The following is a 23,204-nucleotide window of genomic DNA, read 5'->3' on the forward strand; positions in this document are numbered from 1 at the left end:
GTGAGGTCTGCCACACCGTGTGGGTCACCTCCCTGGCTGGGGATTGAACTCATGCAGCAGTGGCTGTGGTAGCTTCAGAGTGTTGTACTTTAACCTGTGCACCACCACGGAGGGCCCTAAAATCTTTTCTTTTTAACTAGGATTTAAGTAACACTTGATACTGAATACAATTGCCAAATAGAAATTTTTACTGTATCAAGTAAATTGGGATTATCAGTGTTAAACCCTTAGTTGTGTGACATTTTTAAAGCATTTCTTCTTAGCAATTTACTGATTGTTTTGAACATATACTGCTAAGTTCTGAATATATAACATGTCTCTTTAATTTTAGCTTATATTCACGTCACAGTCATATCTCTTGCACCTAACACAATGCTTGACATATACTAAATACTCAAGAAATTTTGTTGCAAGAATTAATAGGTACCCTTTAGGAAGGCTATTATCAAAACAAATAGAAAATAACAAATATTGGTAAGGATGTGAAGTTTTACATTATCAGTGGGAATGAAAAATTGTATAGTCACTGTAGAAAATAGTATGTCATTTCCTTTAAAAATGTAGAATTACCATATGATCTAGAACTTCTGCTTCTGGGGATGTAAGTAAAAGATTTGAAGGGCAGGGATTCTAACAGATATGTGTACACATGTGAACACATAGCATAGTGTGTTCATAACAAGTCTTAAGATTACAGTTACCCACCTTTCATTGGCAGATAAATAGGTAAAATGTGATATCATTTATATTTTATATAAGTATGTATATAAAACACACACACTGGGATATTATTCAGCCTTAAAAGGGTAGGAAGGGCCCTCCCTGGTGGCGCAGCGGGTTAAAGCACAGCACTGAGAAGCTAAAGCCACTTCTGCATGAGTTCGATTCCCGCCTGCCCCGGAGGAGACCACATGGCGCAGCAGACCTCTCCTGACCCGTCCGCTGCTCCCTTCAGCAGTGTACTTCGCCAATCTGCCTGTTCTGCTCCCCACTCTGTCTCTGGTGAAGCCTCTCACCGCCCCTGAGCCTCTGGCCTGTACCCCAGTTCTGTATGTACAAATAAATAAATCTTTAAAAAAAAAAAAAAGGTAGGAAGTTCTGACATATGCCACAACATGGATGAAATGTAAAGACATGTTAATTGAAATAAGTTAGTCACCAAAGGACAAATAACACGATTCACTTATATGAGATACCTAGAGTAGGCCAAATGACACCAAATGAATGGTGGCCGCCAGGGAGTGAAGGAGAAGGACACAATGGGAGCAATTATTTGATAGACTTAAAGTTTCAGTTCTGCAAGATGCTGAGAGTTCTGGAGATGGTTGGTAGTGATGGTTGCACAATAATGCGATTCTGTTTAATGCTGCTGAATCATACACTAAAAAATGGTTAACATTATAAATTTAGTATTACATATTTTGTTATAGTTTTAAAATCATAAAAATGAATGATAAATAGGGACTGTTCAAATTGTCTGGTTATTATATGTTTAATATATGTGTACACACAGGCACATACATATTCATATGATATAAAGTTCAGGAAAGGTCCATCCCAAACAATGTTACTTCTGGAAAGAAAAGAGAATTTGGGGATCAGTTTAAATGAAAGAAAATTTCACTTTTTATATTCCTAGGTGTCATTTGATTTTTATATAGAGAATATATTCACTCTACTACTTAAATATTTTAAAAGCCAACTACCTTCCCACCCCACAATTTGGTATTTGTATTTGGTATTTAAGGTTGAAAGACTAAAAGAAGAGATTCGTGAATCTCAAGAGAAGGAACAACCTGGAAATCACTCCCCTGGAAAAAATGTGGGTGCTGAGCAAAAAGTAGAGGTATTTTAGTTACGTTCTTACTGTTTTCAATATTTTAAAGTGGGTCACATTTTTACAAATGACACCAGTGCAGGTGGTGCTGATTATTTGCTACTCTTTTCAATTACCTAGGCAGTTAGAGTGGAGGAAAAAGTGGGGTACAGAGTACCCCCACCTCTCCTCTGGCAGCAGTTACTATGAATACAATGAATTGTTCCTTTCAAGAAAAAAGCAAATCTTACCGAAATAACCAATTTTATATTTTTGATTATCAGCCAAGATTCTGTTGATGTATAGAATCGACTGGTGGATGGGGGAGCCACACTGAGCATAATAAAATCATCATGGAGTAACAACAGGTTCCCAGGTGTGCAGTGTCTAATCTCTTCAGCATTGTCTTGTGAAGTAGTAGACAAAATCATCAAACACAAGACTGAAGCAAAGCCAAGGGGTTTAAGATAGGACTCTTTCAGAGTTGGCAAGGAGCGAGACAGCTTTGGGGCAGCATCTCCTCTTTCATACTTGAGACGAGTGATGTCCTGTGTTGCCGAGTGATCTTGTTAACCAGAGCTTGTCTTTGCTGTTTGACTCCCTGGGCCCTATACCCTAGACAGACCTCTAAGACAGCAGGGAAACTGTAGCTACAGCATCTTTTGGTTCCCCACCTATAAAACAGGTATCCCTGCTATCTTCCAAAAACCCCACTGCTGATAAATAATGTACTTTTGTAAAAAGAAAAGGAGGGGAGAGAGAGGTAAAGAAGAAAGGAGGGAAAGAAAGAAGAAATTTCTAAGTAGGTCTTTAATAATTCCCAAAAGCAGTCCCAAAGAATCCAATGGTACTCCAATTTGATATGTTTGTTAGTAACAATTTGTATTTGTTTCTTATACTCCAATGTATTTTTTTAAGATTTATTTATTTATGCATATAGGCCAGAGGGGTGGTGAGTGAGAGGATTCACCAGAGACAAAGTGGGGAGCAGAACTGGCAGATTGACAAAGCACACTGCTGAGGGGAGCAGCATGTGGGTCAGGAAACGTCTGCCACACCATGTGGGTCACCTCCCTGACTAGGAATCAAACTCGTGCTGCAGTGGTTTTGGAAAGCTTCATAATGTGGTGCTTTAACCTGTTGCGCCACCAGGGAGAGCCCACTCCATTATTTTTTAATTCAAGTATAAACAATTTGAATATTTATTCAGCTTTCCTCTTTTCTTGTTTTTTGTTGTTGTTGTTGTTGTTGTTTTACTATAATGCTTCTAGAGATCCTTCCATGTCATACAAAGAGATCTTCCTTACTCTTTAGAGCAATCAAATATTCTATTGGATTGCTGTAATTATAGAATTATAATTATTCTATTGTTCACTATAATTAAAGTGAACAAGTCTCCTGTTGATGGCCATTTGGGTTGTTTCCAGCCTTTTACATATACTGCAGGTGTTTCTGTAGGACAGTCTCGGAAATGGGACTGTGATGTTAGAGGATAGATGCATCTATAATTTTGGTAGATATTGTTAGGTATGCCTCAGTGGGAAGTATACCATTTTCCTTTCCCATCAGCAATGTATGAGAATGACAGTTTCAAAAAAAATTTAACAGACTATGTTATATGTCAAATCTGTTTTTTTAGTAAACAGTAGGTGAGAATTGACATCTCAGTGTAGTTTTAATTTTTGTCTATTTATAGAAATATGTATATTTTTCATGTTGAACTATGATATTTCTCGTATAAAATTGACTATTGAAACATTTAATACAATAGAAACATATATATATTAAGAGTAGTTCGATGAACTTTGACAAATACATAACCACAACCATTGCAGGAAAACATATCCACTAGCCTAAAAATTTTCCTTCCCCTTTACTTTCTTTCCCTGCTCCATACTAGCCTTCCCTGCTCCATAGTTTCTTTTCTAGAATTTCAAATAAATAGAATTGCCCAGTCTATACTCCATTGTGTTTGACTTCTTTCACTTCCGAGAATGCTTTTGAGATTTCTGGTTGCCTACTGAGTAGCTCATTTGTATACAGGCTGCTGAGTAATATTCCTCCATATGGATATAACACACATTGTGTATCCACTCACTGGTTGATAGACAGGTTGTTTTGACTGTTAAGAATAAAGCTCCTACTAGTTTTCACTAGTCTTTCCTCCCTGCTTTGGAATTTCTGAGTGGAATTACTGAGTCACAGAGTAAACTTATGTTTAATTTTATAAAAAACTGTGAGAATCTTTTATCAAAGAAGTACTGTTTTACATTCCTGTCGGAAATGGTATGGAAGTTTTAGTTGCTCCTCATCTTCACCAAAGTTATTGTCAGTCTTTAATACTAGTAGACATACAAGGTTATCTCATTGTGATTTTCATTTGACTTTTGAGAGTATCTAGTGGCAAGGAGATTGTTTGCATGTGTCCATTTATGTATGTTCTCTTGTGAAACATCTGCTCAAATATTTCGCTCATTTTTAACTGTTAGGTGTATTCTTTATGTTGAGTTGTGGGAATTCTTTATGTATTTGGAATATTAGTCCTTTAGTAAATTTATGCATATCAAATATTTTCTCCCAATCTGTGGCTTGTCTTTTCATTTTCTCAGCAGTGTGTTAATGAAGACTGATTACTTTAAAATTTTTATGGATCCCAATTCATCAATGTTTTCTTTATAACTTAGGATGCAAAAAGTCAAAGAAATTTATTTACACTAAGGTCACAGTATATTTCTCCTAGCTCTTCTTCTGAAAGTCTTGTAATTTTAACTTCTACATTTAGGTTTTTGTGCATTTGAAGATATTTTTTGTAGATGTATATGGTAAGGGTTAAGGTTCATTTACCGCCAGATATATATGTAATTATCCCAGGATCATGGGGTAGTTATTTCCATATTGAATTACTTTGGTGTCTTTATTAAAACATCAGTTATATAGGTCTATTTTGATCCATTATTTTATATATGTTTGTTCTTAGTAAAATATCATGCAGTTATTTTAAGTCTTGATATTAGAAAGAAATTATTGCCGATTTTATTTATCTTTCTCAAAATTGTTTAAACTCTTCTGGATCCTTTGCATTTTCACATAAATTTTTAAATAGCATCTCAGTTTTGACAAAATGCATGCTAGAATTTGATACAATTTGGAATTGCATTTAATTTTTGTATCATTTAGAGAAAATTTCTATTTTTACAATATGTGTTAAAATGTGTAAAGATAGTCTATCTTCCCTTTACTTGGGTCTTCTTTAATTTATCTCAGCAATGGCCTATAGTTTTTAGTACACAGCTCTTACATGTATCTAATTAAATTTATTCTTTAAAAAATTGAAATATAATTTTAACATGTTCAATTCTTTGGTTTTTAGTGTATCCATAAAATACAATTATCACCACTGTCTAATTTAAGAACATTTTTATTGTCCCAACAAGAAACCCCACACCCGTTAGTAGCCATTCTTCATTCTCCAGCCCCCTAGTCTTTCGACAGCCTCTAACTACTTTATATGTCTATGACCTTGCCTACCCTGTACATTTCATATAAATTATATCCATTAATTTCCTTATCCATTCATTTGTAGGTCCAAAAGGGGGATGCCCTCTTCTACTAGGAAATTTTTATGGATTCCTCAGTTCCTCCCATTCTCCCAGCTGACTCAGTCTGGAAAGGTGGTTATTACCAGTCCCCATGTGGTTGCTGACCTAGTGGAACTTGGGAGTCTGTGGCAGTCATGACTCTTAGGTGTTTCCCAGCCCATGCAGCTCTGGTCAGGATTGGAACATGCTTTAAGATCACAGATTCTTAAATGTGGAAGTCAAGATTTCAGATTTCAACTGACCGTAAAACCCATGTTTTTGCCATTGTGTTTCCAAGAATCTTGATGTTCCGCAGATAGAAAGCGCTAAGTGTACACCTTCACATCAACCAGAAAATTCTTCACTTCTGGGCTTTTTTCACCATGGTTTCTCCCTGAGAATTCTTTTGAAAATAAAAGGAAGGGTGAAGTGCTACAGCTTTAGAAAGCCAGTCCCTTTAAAACAAGCAGCTTTCTTCTAATATAACTGTGCTCTTTATCTGTTCTCTATGCAGACAGATTTGGCATTAAACAGACTACCTTAGCAGGGTTAGTATGCATCATCTCAAAGAACAATGCTTAAAAAGTAAAAAATGCTAGGGATCTGGCAGGAATAATAATATCCATAATATGTGGAATACCCATCAAATGCCCTCCTGATCCTGTGTTTGTTTTACAAACACAATCCCATATAATCCCTATCACTGCCCTCTTCAAGGTAAGTATGAGTATTCTTATTTTATATTTGAAAGAACTTTAAAAAAAGTTGAGAAAAGTAAGAAGCAAGGCCACAACTTGATCTTGGTTTGTCTAGCCCTAGGGTTCACTTTCTATATTATGCCCATTCTTGTGAGGACTTTTTGGTGGGGATTTACTGTAACCGATGGGAATTGAGCCTGCTGGCCACCAATGTATGGGGACCATCTGCCCAGAGGCCAGGCAGCATTTGTTTCTGGCAGCATCCGCATTAGCCATCTTCTTCGTCTGCATGGTGAGAGGGCAAAGCCCAAGTGCATTGGGAAGACAGTCTGAAAACTGCGGTTCACAGCATTTCAGATAATAGAACCTTGGCCGTGGAAAATTCTGAACTGTTACACCGTTCACCAGAGTAGCTGGTAGCTTCTCCATGTTAATAAGGCGACCCCTTGGCCAGTTCTTTGTTTGCTGCTGGCTGACCGGTAAGGGAGCCCCTCAGCTGCCCAGAGTTTCCTGTCCCTTTGCTCATTTCTCACATTGTTTGTTTCTTTCTTTTCCTGTGTTTTTCTGCTTTAAACTTTGTTGCTGGTCTCATGAAGTATATGAAATTGTGTCTATATGCATTTACTATATTCAGTATGCCACAAATTATAGTGAATTTCAAATATGTATTATTTTGAAAGCTATCTTTTAAAGGTTAGAACATTAAAATACATGATATGAGGGGAGTTTCATTTCTGAGAGTTGAAGTGTTTCCTGAACTTTGTATTGCAGTGTCTCAGTAGTATAAGATTAGGGCCAAGGAGACTCTTGCCTTGAGTGTGGACTGCATCAGTATAACATAGGTGGATGCAAAAATGTTCACCAGTGGTGTCTGATGAAGAGGGAGAAGCTGATCGTGGGGAAAGATGTATCTTTTCCTGTATCCTTTACAGTGCTATTAAGAGTCAGTATGATTCTTAACTTGCATTTTAACTGGTGATGTATTTGGATTAAGATTTCCACTGTAGGACCTGAGTTATCTATAATATAGGAAGACAGAAGAGAAATATGAAAGGTCAAGAGCCAATGAAATTACAAGACTTGAATGAGGTAAGAGATAAAAGGGTCATCTCAGTTAGGTTTTCAACACAGGTGAAGCAGACTCCATAAGGATGCTTAAGAGTTCCTGAAAAGTGTGTGTAGGTGATAATGTATATCCAAGGAGGTGTGAACCTACTCCCCTAAGTCATACACAGCATTGTAAACCAGCATTACCACAATAAGGAAAAACAAAACAAAGAATTACTGAAAATAGGCATAGGAGAAAATCCGCTCCCAGGCATGGTAGGTGTGCATCCTGTGATGATGATCTGTGGTTACAGAAAGCCCTTCAGGGGTAGGCAGTCAGGAGGGCTCCTTAAAAATACACTTAAGGCAAACTAGCCTGTTGAAATTGTGAGGGTGATGTAAAGGCATTGCCTGACTAGAGAATAAATGTGAAATTTCACAACCTAATAATACTATAAACTGTTGGTAAGTTGGTAGGGCAGGACTGGTAGTGTTTTTTCCAATATATTCTGCGTTTCCAAGTTAGAGAATATAGATATGTCCATTTCATGCAGCTCCCTGACTGTCCAGTCAAAAAGATGCAAGTAGTTCATTTGACATTGGAGAAGGCCTGCAGTTTGATGCAGTATTAAGAATAAATTCAATTCTTATTCTGTTTTCAATCATTTGACCTCAATTTAATTTCCTAATAGGTTTTTGTACACAAGAGAAAGTAAACCTTGGCAACTCTGGATAGCTATTGAGAGTATGGGCTTATCTAATAGCCTCGGTTTGAATTTCAGTGCTGACTGTGTGACCTTTGGCAAGCTGCCTAGTTGGTGTGAGCCTTGCCTATCCCCCCTCTGTTAAAAGACTATAATAATATACCAATCTCAGAGGGTTCTCAAGAAAACAAAAGGAGATAATACATGTAAAACATTAACATAATGTCTGAATGGTAAGTGCAAAGTAAACAGTAGCTGCTGTCATTATTATTCATTAGTAACTATTAATTCAGTAAGGTTTCAATAATACCATCTATTTAGGTACTGAAGTTTTACCAACTACTTTCAAAAGTACAATGCACCCCTGCCATGATGGCTATATTGTATATATGACAATTTGTGATCCCGTTTTTATAATTGAGAAAAACGGGCTTAAAACATATGAGTTACAATACTGTGAACTAGTCCCCAGGCTCTTATACCTCCTAGATGATTTTAGGCAGAAGGTTGTCATCAAAGTTTGTAGGAGAGATAGCTGTTGCGTATAGAACTTGCTCTGTAAAATGTTTTCCAGAGATATTGAAATTGAGCTGATAAAAAGTTGAAATATTTGTGAGTTATGAGAAGCTAGAGAAAGGAGAAATCAATTAACATCTGATCTTAAAACTATGCAGAAGGCTTTGAAAGTTGAAAGAGAAGTATATTGCCATGTAGGATGTTGTTTTCCTTATTTACAGGAGTCATATTGCCTTTTCTTTTGATTTTAAAATACACAGTAGCTGTAGAACATGTATTTCTATTAATAATGGGTGACTCTTGTCTCCCCAAGGACGTTTCAGCACTAACCCAAAAGGGTTGTTTTAGTGGCGTGTTCTTGATTATATGGTGATCATCCTCTTGGACTCATCCATAACCACTTGTCCTACCACCTTGCAAAGGTCCACAGGAAGACATAACTAGTCTGCATCTGAAAGGGAGACCTGGAAATGAACTCATGGAAGTTTAGATCACCAAATTAGAAGACACTAACAGCTTGCCTTGTGGGTGACAGCCAGAGCAATGCCCCAGATCCCTCGTGTTGACTCACAACCATTGTCCTGACTAGAGGGAGTGGACTTAGACCACTTAACCTCCTCCTCTGGTTTCGGATGGCTATTGCCTATCTTCTCTCCTTTTGCAAGGCCTTCCACATCAACATTCTCCTCCTCTGATCTCGAGGCTTTGGGAAAAAAACAAGTAGCTTCTCTCTGAAATTTAATTTCATGCCATATGTTCTCTTTAAGAGCCTCGGCAGACTAATTCTCAGGCCCCAGGCACCCAGCAATCAAGCACTACATATCCTATGTCATCAATGTAGAAAGTTGCTACAATTCTACATCTAAAGTGTTTCCTCTCCTGGATACAGGGGGAAAAGAGCAGAGGATTAGTGGAAACTCTGGTTTATTAAGTCATTGAATATAGATTGTTAAGTAAGGCAGCTTAATTTGTAGTTAATAACACAGAGTTTGAAGTCAGACAGTTTGAATCTCAGTTTTACCACTTTCTGGCCGTGTGAATTTCAGCAGGTCATTTCAGCTTCCTGAGCCTCTGATTCAATAACCCTGCCTGATGGGATTGTCCTGAGACTAAAGGTAAACCACATAGCACTTTGTTCTAAAAAAGGCAATTTTTAAAACAGCTAATATACCTATTTTATGCAGGAGTTGCTAAAGAATATACCTCTCTTCAAGCCTTAATAAAGTAGGAATGATTCTAGAAACCCCTGCCTTTCAACCTGTGATGAAGCAAATTAGGAATATTCAATTTAATTAACTACTTAAGTAAGCTTTGTTTGAACTACTAAAGAAAGGAATCTGGAGGCAGACAGACTGAAACAAAAAAACAAAAACCACTGTGATAATCATTTTAAAAGTTCTTTTTTGGAACTATTCTACATTTTATGGGGAAAGTCTTATTTTATTCTACTAAATATCTTCATTTCTTAATCAGGAATTGCAAAAATCAAAGTCAGAGCTTAAATGTCTTTATAATGAAATTCAAAGTCTTCCACGGACAGCAGAAGACAGAGTCCCTTTTTTAATAGCATATGACCTGCTACAGAGAGAGAATACTGAATTAGAAACAGAGGTGAGACAGGATTATTTTAAATGTTTGACATATCTTTTATGAGAATAAGATAAAAGGAAATTAATGTTCAATAAGAGATGACTTGGAAATTGAAGTTTCTGTTGTTAATGTAGAAAAATGACCATATAACATGAGAGAGAAATTCAAAGACTTGTGGGATATACTTTGACACTCTATACATTCTATTTCCAATCAAAAGTTTTACTTTTTAAAAATTTCTGTCTTAAGTCATTGATTCTATATATTCCACTTTCTCATTAGAACACTGACTTTGTTAAGACTTAAAAAAGGTCTTAACTCTTTTTTTAAGTCTTGCTGAAAGTGGCTAAAATTTGTATATTTGTATCTTATACATGTACTGAACTTGCCTCTTTAAAATTGGCTTTTTATTTTTATTTTTTGTATTGTTGGGTTTTGATTTGTGTTTTGTTTTGGAACACCTTGATGCACAGCCCCAGGATTTTGGAGGTAGAATTTACAGATTAAAACACCAGTCTCAGGGACATTAAACTCCACTGCCGATTTGAATGGTGATTTCTAGCCTAAGCAACAATTTCCCTCCCAAGCACAGACTAGCATAATCAAGTTAATGCTTTTTGGTACTCCAACTTGTCTGATCTTTAAGCTGAGCTGTGTCAGTAAGATAAAATTTCAGTAGGAGCAGCCTGTGGAACAGAGTTGGAAGGGCCTATGAATTTAACTTTATGGCAAAGAGCAAAGCTTCTACCCACTTATGACATACCAGCTTTGTTATGTGAACCCAGGAAATGTTCAGTATTAATGTCACCCTCCCCTTCAGAAAACTTTAGCAGTAACCCAGTTTGCTATACATCAAGTCTACATTCTGTTTGTTGGTATTTTTACTCCTTAAGAAACCAACATTGATCATCTATAATGTTTACATCTTTACAATAGCCATAAAAATCAGTAATTAAATTGCATATAGGAACCTTTTCTCCTACTAACAAAAGCAATGCAAACGTATTCAATAATACTTGTTTCAATCTTAAAACTCCACGATCTGGCTCTCCCCTCTATTTTGCCTTGGTCCTCAGCCCCTCATTTTGTCCAGTAACTGTCCTTTTCACTTCTATTCAGTTTCACAGCAGTGCCTCTAAAGACACTGCTCGTGCTTCAGTCTCTTCTTCACCTATTCACCTCTCCCCACCCCCTAAGGCCCATATCAAGATCCACTTTCTCAAGCCCTGAGAAGTTACAGTCCTCCACATAATATGTGATTATGTAGATTTATCAGATGGTAGTCTAAGTCATGCACTATAGTTTTTCTTCAGAGAATTGAAAAGGTCTAGGAAACCAAACAGAGGAATTTCTTACATACCTTAACTCAATCTTTTGAATGAAATCCAGCGTGTTCTTAGAATCAGACTAGTTACTCTAGAAACTGTATGTTCTAGCTCGCCCAGAACGTGGCATATTGCCCTCTCTTGGTGTGTGCTTCGTTGGGGCGCCATCTTCCATTCTTAGAACTACCTACCCTGTCTACTGTCGTCAGAGGTTATGAAACGCAACCTTTGAAGAAAGCACTCTGTCCAAAAAGTAAAACACCCGATCAAATGTTTTTGCCAAATCACACAACAAAACAGGAACTCTCAAAGCATCCACTTATATCACAACTACCTGGAACACTTATTTAAGCAAATCCCTACTTCCCAGCCTAGACCAATAATTCTGAAAGCCCAGTAGGGGCAATGTGACTATGCACGCCTTTGTACATGGAAGTTAGAGCCCCTCTCTGATCGTCTGGGAGCCTTCACACTTTCACACATAGGATCAGAAGGAAAGAGATTTGTTCTCTGTGATGTTGATCTAGTGTTCTTTCTAATGCTTCCTTACAACAATACATTCTTCCTGTTAGGAATTACCAAAGTGCATCCAAAACTTGAGAACAAGATGTATGATAAAAATGTAGAATTCCTCTCTAGTTCACATCTTTTTGCTTATTTTTAAAGATGTATTTTTACTTATTTATGCATATAAGAACTGGGGTGTAGACCAGAGGTGTGGGAGGTGAAAGAAGTCACAAGAGACAGATTGGGGAACAGAGCAAGCAGATGTACTGAAGTACACTACTGAAAGGGGCAGTGAGTGAGACAGGAGAGGTCTGCTGTGCCAATTGAGTCAATTCCCTGGCCGGAGATCAAACTTGTGCTGCAGAGGCTGCAATAGCTTCTTGGTGCTGAGACTTAGCACCTTCTGCCACCAGGGAGGCCCTTATTTTGCTTATTTAAAGGTAGAATTAAACTCTGAACAACACAACACTGTTGAAGTCAACTCCAGACAGAGGCTAAAATTATCTTTTTTTTAAAAAAACCACAGATTTAGACACCCTTATGCTTATAGTGGAAATGGGTTCAATTATATAACAGAGTATATATATATATATATATATAATACAAAGTATTAACATTAAATTGGAAGATTTCAATTTGGATATTGACATTTATTTTAGTATTTGATGAAATCAATATGTTTTTTACAGCTAAATATAAGAGTATGCAAAAAATTGGAATGTTTGTCTTTTTACTTAACTTTACAGGTCTCAAAGCTTTTACAAGAATCTGAACAACTAAATCATTTCACTATAGGGAGAGAACCGGCAGCAGCTAATTTAAGTACAAGTGAAAATATCTGTAAAGATTTTGAGCCTAAAGCACCAGTTTTGGAAGTAGAAATTCAGAGCCCAAAGGAAGAGAGAAAGGAACTCTGGTAAATTGAGAAAAATCCATATATCACATTTGCTATCTCGGGGTGGAGGACATTTTATTTGGCTTCATCATTATAACAATTTGAGAGTCACTTCCAAATGATGTATGGGGAAAAACTATTCGTAAGCATCCTCCAGAGAGTTTTCTCTTGAGATATTATTTTAAAACTTTTTTCCTGGTTTAGAGGATTTAAAAATATTTACTTTTTATAGAAAAATTGGAAAGCAGGCAAAGTTATTGGTGATTATAATAAATTTTCATTCCCACCAGGTAGAGATGTTAAGATTCCCATTTTCTTTCTTGTCTTTTTTTCCTGTGTACATACATAACATATATATTTTGTTTTATACAGTTAAGGCGATGACTGACAGGGAGGTAGGTTTTGCTGTTTTTATTGACACTGTATATGATCATTGTTTTTAGAACAAATTCTGTTTTGTCCTTTGTTTTCTTTCTTTCTCCCTTGTACTTGTAGGTTTGCAAAATACTTTCACATTTTAATAAGAGCCCAATAATCTTAGGAGTAAGGCAGAATCACCTTACAAATGAAGAGACTGAGAGGTGGTGTTTAACCAAAGATTTCGTGGGCAGTGAATGGAAGACCCAGGACTGGAGGTCACGACTTCCTCTGGGCTCTAGCCTCTCTCTCCAGTCTCTATCTGTGTTAGTGACTGCTATGATCTAGGCTGCTAGAAAAGAGGCAAGACAAGGAGGTTATCTAGTCACCTCCTACCACAGAAAAATGGTGACAACTGCATATTTGTGTTACCAAGAAGGTGACATAAAAATAACAAGAGTGGCGAGTTGCAGTGAGAAGTAAGTAATGAATTTCAAAGATTAAGAGTCCTCAGAGAGGGAAGAGAAACTCCAGTCTTAGTGGTCTTTCCAGCCCCCTGATAAAGCCTGTTCTTTCAAGAGAGCATTTATTATTTTTTTTTTAGAAAAATTTTTTTCCTAAGATTTATTTATTTATTCATACAGAACTGGGGTACAGGCCAAAGATGCAGAGGGTGAGAGGATTCACCAGAGACAAAGTGAGGACAGAAGAGGCAGATCAACGAAATACACTGCTGAGGGCGGGTCAGGAGAGGTCTGCCACACATGTGGTCACCTCTGGGGCAGGCGGGGATCAAACTCATGAGGAAGTGGCTTAAGCTTCTTAGTGCAGTGCTTTAACCTGCTGCGCCACCAGGGAGGGCCCTAGAGGGCATTTATTTTAACGGCCCTTTAAATTCCCATATTCCAAAGTATTGCTAATTCTCCTTAATTAACTAATTCATGTGTGTACCATTCATTTATCCAGGCAATTAATTAAGATGAAAAGGGGATGAGCCCAGAACTGTCCTCTGGAGGGCACTACCCATCATTCCCTCCAAGTCAGACAGACACATGCACTGCCCTGCTCTAAATACAGCTTCCCTGGCATATTTGATGAAGCCACCTAGAAGGTGACCATGTAAGAATTATCTTCAAACACAGTACACAGACTGTTTATTCCTCTCCCATGGCCTTTCTACAGTTATATTAGGTCTGGCTATATTTATTAGTTTTTTGGTTTGTTTGTTTTTTTAGTGAGGTATAATTGACATATTACTCTCTAACAGGCCCAGAGGCCCAGCATAGTAATTCAGTACTCGTATGTAGAGCAAGGTGATTACCACACAATCTCCTGTTAACACCTGCCATTACCCATAGTTACAAAAATTTCTGAGTCCTTTAAGATCTACTCTCTTAGTGACTTTCAAATATGCCATACAGTTTTATTAACCGTTGTCACCAGGCTGAATGTTACATCCCACCGGTTTATTTATTTTATCACTGGAAATTTGTACCTTTTGCTTCCCTTTACCCATTTCACCCATGCTCCTACTCCCTACCTCTGGCAACCACCAAACTGTCCTCTGTATCTATGGCCTGGGGTTCGGTGGTTTTTTACCCTTTCTACATCAAATAGTACTTTTCTTTCTCTGTAATAACTTATTTCACTTAGCTTAATTCTCTCAAGGTTCATCCGTGTTGTCTCAAGTTGGCAAGACTTTTGTGTGTGTGTGTGCACATTTTCTTTATACTTTCATCCTTTGATAGGTCAATTCTGTATCTTGGCCACTGTAAAAATTGTTACAGTGGACATTAGAGTATATATATTTTTTTGAGTTAATGTTTTTATTTCTTTGGATTAATCCCCAGAAGTAGACTTGTTGGTCATATAGTAATTACATTCTTAATTTTGGGTAGAAGCTCCATAATAGTTTTCACGGTGGCTGCATAGATTTACATATCTACCTGCAATGCACAAGAGTTCCCTTTTCTCCAAATCCTTGCCAACCATTTGTTAATCTTGTCTTTTTAATAACGGACATCCTAAGAGGTGTGAGGCGATACCTCATTGTGATTTTGATTTGTATTTCCCTGATGATTAGTGATGTGAGCACCTTTTCATGTGCCTATTGACCACCTGTTTATCTTCTTTGGAAAATGCCTACTCAGATCCTCTGCCAGTTTTTTTTTTTAAAGATTTATTTATTTGTTCATACAGAACTGGGGTACAGGCCAGAGGCTCAGGGCCGGCGAGAAGATTCACCAGAGACAGAGTGGGGAACAGAACAGGCATATCGATGAAGTACACTGCTGAGGGGAGCAGTGGGCAGGTCAGGAGAGGTCTGCCACGCCATGTGGCTCACCTCCAGGGCAGTGGATCAAACTCACACTAAAGCAGCTGTAGCTAACTTGCAGTGCTGCGTCCTAACCCATTGTGCCACCAGAGAGGGCCCACTTTGCTTGTTTTCTGTGACTCACAGTCTCATGTTTTTTCTCCTCCTGCTGGCTTCTCAGCCTCCTACTAAGGCTCCAGTGCCTCTGTTTATTCCCCACAAGTCTTCAGATTTCTGTCTAGAGCGGCCATCCTCATCTTACTTCCCCCCTTCTCTGTAAGCCAAGGTGTAGAACCCTTTCCGCTCACATTCTTTCCATACCCTTATCTTCACCACAGGCATCGTTCCCGTCTCTGTTCACATTCCCCCTCCATGGACACCCAATTGCTCGTTTGCATCTGCCAAAAATCCAACTTTCACCCACGATTCCTTTTCCTCATTCACCTGCCACATTCAGTAAGTAACTATTAATATTTTCTTCTGAATATTTCTGGAATCCATTGTTTCTTTCCTTCACTACTTTCCTATTCTCGTCACCATTGTACTATGGAGATCATTACAACAATTTCTTAACTGTCTTCCCTGCATCCAAATGATCTTTCTAGAGCACATTCTCTCTTTTGCTCTAGGCGTACAGATTTTATTAAGTCATCCTGAACATCTCAACTTTTCCAGCTCTCCTCTGTACGACACCCTAACTACTGCCAAAATACATATACACACAAAAGCATGCACACACCCTGTCTTTCTACTTTCCTGGCTTGTGCCTATTCAACCATTAGGCCCCGGATTACTAATAATTTAATTTAACCACTAAATTGTACTTTCCTTAGGGCAGATATTATGCCCTATTGAAGACCTCATGCCTGCCAAAACACCTGGTGCTTACTGATTTTCACATCTCTTATAATCTGCATTGCCCAATGCCATACTAAAAGTTGAAAAAGTGAAAAATTCACTTAAACTGGTTGTTCAGATGTAAACAATCTCTGTGATGAATCATCTCTGTGAATATGAGTTAAAATATGGTTCATTTGTAAGTGTAAGATAACTGGTCTGCTATAGAACTCAAGTTGGAAATCTTGCTTGTAATTCTTTCTTGACTTGTAGATTTTTTTTTTCTCAGTGTTCTGTTACCATAATGAGCATTTTGATGGTTTTTTTTAATTGGTATATTTGCACCAAGTCCCAAATTAGGAGAAAGTGAGCAGGAGGAAATTCCAGAGAAGTCAGTAATGAAGGGTACATTTCCAAGAGGGGGACAGGAGGAGGACTCATCACAGCACCAAGATATGAAAGGTGAAGAACAGGAGTTGACCTTGGAGCCTGAGGAAATTGTGAGGCTTAGAGAAGAACTGAGCCGTATGAATCAGAAACTCCTTCAGTCTCAGAGCTCTGGGGATAGTTCAGATGACAGTAGTGCCCAGGTAGGTGCTATGAACACGTGCTCTCACCTGCCCATTTCCTCTGATCATCACATAAGCATGATTTTTTTATTAGCATAAACATGTATTTGTTGACCAATATCATGACCAGGTCCCAGTTAGTAATACAATAGCAACCAAAATCTTAACTAAGCCTTTCACTGGATGAGAATCTTGAAAGCCAGTAATCCTTAACTCTTTCCACAATAGGAATGATTTTATCATTGGAACTAGTATATACGCTTAATTTAAAATATAGTTTTAATAAAATAATACAAAGTATTAATAGTAGGTTTTAATTCTATAAAATTAAGGTAATTAATGCTGCTTTTCAACTTGTTTTATTGATTGATTCTTAAGAATAATAAATTCCTTAAGATAGATGTTAGACATGATCTGGTCTTAGGTTAGGAGTAAATAGACTAAGAGAGGGTAATTGCCTTAAGAAAGACCCCTATGTATTTTACACTCTTACATGGTTCTTAGTAGCCTGAATGAGCCTCTTCGACAACTTTCAACTGGGGAAGTAATTTACACAGTGGGAAAAATTAGAGATTCTTTATGTTGACTGGGTGACTGGTAGCTTCTTTGATAGTGACCTTTCTTAAAAAACAGCTTGCATTTCTGCTCTGGCAATGTGACTTGCCTAGAACATGTAGACTGACAGAACTACTGTTCTGGCTTTTCTCATCTTCAAAGTAAGCTAAAAATGTCTGTGTCTTATCCCATTGGTTTAAATAGAGTTCTTCCCTTGTATATTTCTGTTTTGGTAAGCTAAGTGATCACACAGGTTACTGATGAGTACTTAATTGTTAAAAACTGCAGCATAATGGTTAGATAAGAAGCTATAAAGGGGTGATCCAAGGCTGCAGGAGAGCCTTTGTTTTTGGATGACAGAAGAGGGCAGTTAAAGAAAAAGACAGGTGGCATGAATTGTAATAGATAATGTTATGGAGTGTTCAATATATGCTAACATTGCATTTTTTATCTTAGTTACCCTTTTACCCCATCCAAGTGTTATCATTACTATTCCTCCTTTAAAAGGAAGAAAAGAAGAAGTAAAAAAACTAAATAATTTTTCCAACATCACCCAATTAGTAGTGATAGATTCTTGATTGAATCCCAAATGTACCTAACTCCAAAACTCTAGGATTCTTAATAGCTGCATTAAAATTCCATTACAGAACATTCTCTAGGAATCTTAGACACTTGCAGCTCTCAGACAAGCAAATTGGATTTAGATTGTCTTTCTGACAAAACTGATAGAAATGGAAGGGCTGGAAGGACTTGGTGAATTCTGTATTGCTTCAGAGACATATGCAAGATGTAACTTATGACATGGGATTCTCAGAAAGTTGTGGGAGGAAGCAGGAGCTTCTAAGTCTATTTTATATATTTAATTGGATCAAGTTGAATTATTTAACTACTCGGTATAGCAGTGTGCCTACCTTTTCTTGAAAATCCAAATAACTACTCTTGGCTAAGGTAGTTTCATTGTAGAAGAGAGAATTCATAGGAGAATATGTTGGTGTTGAGTAGTAACTGAAGAATTATCATAAGATAGTAAAAAGGAAAGCGATGAGGAAGGCTGGGAATGTAAGATCTCATGCTGATTTTTCTCTTTCCTCTCGCTAACAGCCAAGCCCTGCCCCACACACACACATCTTCACACACTACTTTTACATATATACTTATACTTTTACATATATTGACTCTTTGATGATACCACTAAAATGTATCTTACTCTAAAATTGCCCATTAAGAAAGGGAAATTCTGTTTCCTTTCACTGATTTCAAAAACAAGAAATTGTCTATGCTTAACTGCTTCGGTCATATAATTTCCATGACATTTTCAATTTAATATAATAGAAGTTAAATTATATGAACACATACTAACTCCCCATAAATGTGAATGTATTTCATTTTAGGTAAACTATCTCTAAAATATCTATCTGTTATCTACCCAAAAGATACAAAAACACTGATTCAAGAAGATACTTGCACCCCATGTTTATTGCTGCTTTATTTACAATTGGAAAGACATGGGAACAACCCAGATCCCCACAAGTGGATGACTGGATTAAAAAGATGTGGTACATATACAATGGAATATTACTCAGCAACAACAACAAAAAATAATTAAACACATGCCTTTTGCAACATGGATGGAACTGGAAACAATCATGCTTAGTGAAATAACCCAGAAAGAAAAGGAAAAATACCGGATGGTTTCTCTCATAGCAGGAATATAACAGAACAGGCGAGAAAATAATGATAATGATGAACAGCTATATACCAGAGACATTTTGTGGAGGTGGAGTGGGGAATGGGATCAAAAACAGTGGGGGGAGGGAAATGCACTGGACTATGGTGATGGCACACTGGCGATTTGATTATGGGAAGCCCACGGGGGTTGCAACTGAGATGGAAAAAGGCACAGAATGATGTAAAATTAAACTATTATATTATTTTTAAAAATTTAAAATAAAATATTTACCTGTGAATAATCGCATTCTGACAATTCAGGTCTACTATCTGGGACCTGTTTTATCAATAGTCTTTCTCATTGGCCACATTTCTCTTTTAAAACATTTACTCTAGTATCAGTTATCTGGAGAAATACTGAAATACCACCAGCAAGAGGAACCACAGCTTCGTCAGAATTTGCACCGACTCCAGATTCTGTGCAGTTCAGCTGAAAAAGAGCTTCGATATGAAAGAGGAAAGAACTTGGACTTAAAGCAACATAATAGCTTACTTCAAGATGAAAACATTAAGGTAACTCTAGTGGGCACATTTTTCATTGAAGGATCTCAGTTGCCCAGACAGCCCTGTGGCTTAACGAATCAAAATTCCTCCACTTTATAATTCATGAAATGATCCACAGATGGGCGGATAGTGTCAACTCTGATAACTCAACTCCTTTCACTCTCCCCTACCAACTAGTCACACAGCTCAGTTGTCCCTCTGCTGCTAAAACGGATGTGTGTGTTGTAAACCTATGAATAAAAGTCTTAAAATTATACACAGTTGAATGCTAAAATTTCAAGCATTTATTAAATTTCAGTGACTGAAGCCCAAACCCTGGTGGTCCTGCCCTAGTTCAATCGTTAGACTTCTCTACCCCCTAATAGATAGATCCATTAATACTGACTGAATGAAATAAGTGCACCTGGTATAATTCATAGGTGGGAAAATTATTTTTTCTGCTGTAAGAATATCAATAAGTTAGGGGACATACCGCAAGCATACTTGCTTTAAAATAACTTATATAACACTGCCATCCACAGATTCATTTAAATTTTAAGAACCACACAATTGTTTAACTGAACTAATGTATAAAATAGCACTTTCCTTTCATTGTGGTTTAATTTTGTGTGTGCATATATGTGTGTGTGTTAGAAATCTAGTAAGTCCCAAACATTGAACAAATAATAAATGAGCACAGTTAAACATCAGGCAGGCAACCTTGTAGATACTGAGGATTTAAGGGGAGGCAAGACATCCCAGCCTCAACCCCAAGGTGCGGGCCAAGTGTCAGCATGAGCTGAATTGGCCCTGGTGGAAGAGGAAGACACAGGGATGACTCTGAAATCACTGGCCTAGGCAGAAGGTTGGACACTGGCATTACCTACTGAAATCAGGAAGGCTGGAGAAAAATTATTTTGAAGATATGAACAGTATCAGGGAGTTTTGTTTCAGCAGCTCTTAGTGAAAGATGGTATTTTAAGTCTTGAGAATGAATCTAGAGGGAGAATGATTCATTCCTAAGGACTAGGATTGTCTGGTTAATATTTAGAGATTGGGTAGCTTTAGAACATTCTAAAAATGGAGACCAAGAAGAAATAACAGTGAATTAAGTGAAAATCAAGAGGGCATCACAGCCCCCAAGAGAACTTTCTGAAAGAGAAGGAATGGATGCTATGGAGAAGTCAGATTTTCCATTGGTTTTCCATTGGCAACAGGGAGGCTAGTAGTGTCCTTGGTGAAAACAGTTTCATGGAGCAGTGGGACAAAAGCCAGCTTGGAGTGGATTGAAATAATGAGTGAAAAATGTTTCGAATGTGCATTATAGAAACTCCTAAGAAAATTCTTTTGTCCAGCTGCCATCTAGCTAGACCGACTTTGGCAAGCCTTGCTAACACACAGCAGTGCCAGAGAGGTAATCAGACATGTGACGTTGCTTCTGGCCAGCGCTCTCGGGATTGTGCTTCTCTGAAGGCTGTTTATTCTGGCTTATAATCACATTTGTGATTTATCTTTATCTTCATCACTCTTGTTTATTCCCCACCTCTAGATCAAAACTGAACTAAAGCAGGCCCAGCAGAAGTTATTAGACAGTGCAAAGATGTGCTCTTCACTCACAGCAGAGTGGAAGCACTGTCAGCAGAAAATCAAGGAGCTGGAGTTCGAAGTACTTACCCAGGCTCAGAGCATTAAATCACAGAACAGCCTACAGGAAAAGCTGGCTCAGGAGAAATCCAAAGTTGCTGATGCGGAAGAAAAGGTAATTATCCTCATGCTTAATAAATAGCAGGCACTACTGAAATCCTTTCCCTATGGGCTTTAAGAAATAGATATGGTACACACTTGATCGAATTCTAGGGTTTTTGTTTACTCTCCCATTTTTGACTTCACCTGCTCCTATAGTTCTGGTAACTTGAGTCTTTTTTTTTAAAGTAGGTGTAGTTAAACAGGTAAATTACAAGATGAACTTAAAGCACGGAGTTTTGTTTTATACTTTAAAATTTTGAAAGAATCTCTTTTTGTTTGTATTGGCTATTGAGAAGATTTTTATTTGCTGTTTTTTGTAGGGTAGTGTTGTGAAATGCCCCTGTGTTTTAGATTTCTTAACACCAGGTGGCAGTAGTATGCAGCAGTTGAGCATTTTAATCTGTGAGTCTTAGTCAAATCTTTACATAAAAATTAAGTCATTTCCTCAAATCATGTAAAGAGTAAACAGATTATAAAAAGTAAATGACAGCCACTGAATTAAACCTAAAAGCCGTATGTTGAGGTGAGGAAGTCAGCACAAAAGAATCTATTTGTCACTTCATTCACATCAGAATAGACAAAGCTAAACTATAGGTTGTCTTTATGAGAGGTAGTAAGTGGGAGGGGATATAAAACTATCTTCTATGGTATTGGAAATGTTCTATTTCTTGGTATTGGAGGCGGTTATATAAGTAACACTTCACTGTGTTATGTCCACTTTACATATGTATGTTGTTATTCCATTAAAAAGTAATTAATAAAGTGATAAAACATTTCATTTAAATGATAATAAGTATTGGTGAGCATTTTTTCAATATAAATACATATATATTTACTGCAGTTGAAGGAGTAAATTAGTATAAACATTTTACATGGCAATTTGGCATTGATACATAGTTAAATTAAAGGTGTATATATAATACAACCAACACTTACACCGCTAGGTATAAACACTAGAGAAACTGTCATATTATACATGTGTATCAAGGAACAGGCATACAATTATGCTTATAGTAATAGTGTTCCAAATACAAGAAAATTGGAAAAAAACAAAATGTTCACTAACATGAGGAATAATTGTGTATTTACATAATAGCACACAACAATGAAAATGCATGAACTCCAAGTAGTTCAGTGCAATATTGAATAAAAGCAAAGTCACTACAAACAGCACAATCCATTGATATAGAGGTCAAAATAGTGAAAAATAAAAGGAGTAAGAGTGCCCAGTGGCCTAGGGTAAAGGACTATGGGTGCTTGAATGGTGGAGTATGGTGGTCACCTGAGGAGGTCTGAACCTATTCCACTAAATCATTACAGCGTTGTAAACCAATGTTACCACAGGAGAGAATGAGCTAATTATTAATTGATTAGCTCTGGCTCTTCCCTTTTGACTACATTTGTATGTAAGCACTACTATGTTTGTCCTGCCTCTGACATTTAGTTGGAAAAATGCTCACTCTTCTTAAAATTTTATTTGGAAACTTGTTTAAGATTTTAGATCTGCAACAGAAATTAGAACAAGTTCAAAAAGTTCATCTCCCAGAACCTTGTATTTTGGAGAAGCAGCAACTAGAGGAAAGGCTAAAGGAATCAAGAGAAAATGAAGCTAAAATAAAGCAGCAGTATCAGAAAGAACAAGAGAAGAGGTAAGGGGAGCAAAGACACCAGTTCCCATGACTGCATTTACGCTGTGCTTCCTCTGCCCCCATAAGTAAACTTACACAGCTGCTAGATGCAGTGCTGATCTCACAGTGCATTCGAGTTGTCTATTTGCCTTTCACAGTGGAGTGTGGCATTCTTACGGGTGAGACTATTTCTCTTTCTGGTACTCCTGGGTACATTTTCTTGAATGACTGGATTGTCTGTGGATTAGGATCCTCCGAGGTTTTGTTTTTCTATCTCTAACATGACTGGCACAAGATGCATACTAGGATAA

The 23,204-nt window shown here is 37.3% G+C and overlaps 1 protein-coding gene across 1 annotated transcript in view; it reads left to right on the forward strand.

The window, feature by feature from the left end:
- The window catches only part of LOC101622251 (coiled-coil domain-containing protein 30-like), a 65,714-nt gene that overhangs the window by 16,633 nt on the left and 25,877 nt on the right, over positions 1-23,204 (forward strand). Inside the window, exons 10-13 of the mRNA XM_012722109.1 lie at positions 1,748-1,846; positions 19,373-19,549; positions 21,069-21,278; positions 22,760-22,914. Coding sequence (XP_012577563.1) covers positions 1,748-1,846; positions 19,373-19,549; positions 21,069-21,278; positions 22,760-22,914 — 641 coding nt within the window. The remainder of the gene's footprint in view (positions 1-1,747; positions 1,847-19,372; positions 19,550-21,068; positions 21,279-22,759; positions 22,915-23,204) is intronic.

Source organism: Condylura cristata, unplaced genomic scaffold (assembly GCF_000260355.1).
Source record: "Condylura cristata isolate star-nosed mole 26May11 unplaced genomic scaffold, ConCri1.0 scaffold00008, whole genome shotgun sequence".
Classification (NCBI taxonomy): Eukaryota; Metazoa; Chordata; class Mammalia; order Eulipotyphla; family Talpidae; genus Condylura; species Condylura cristata.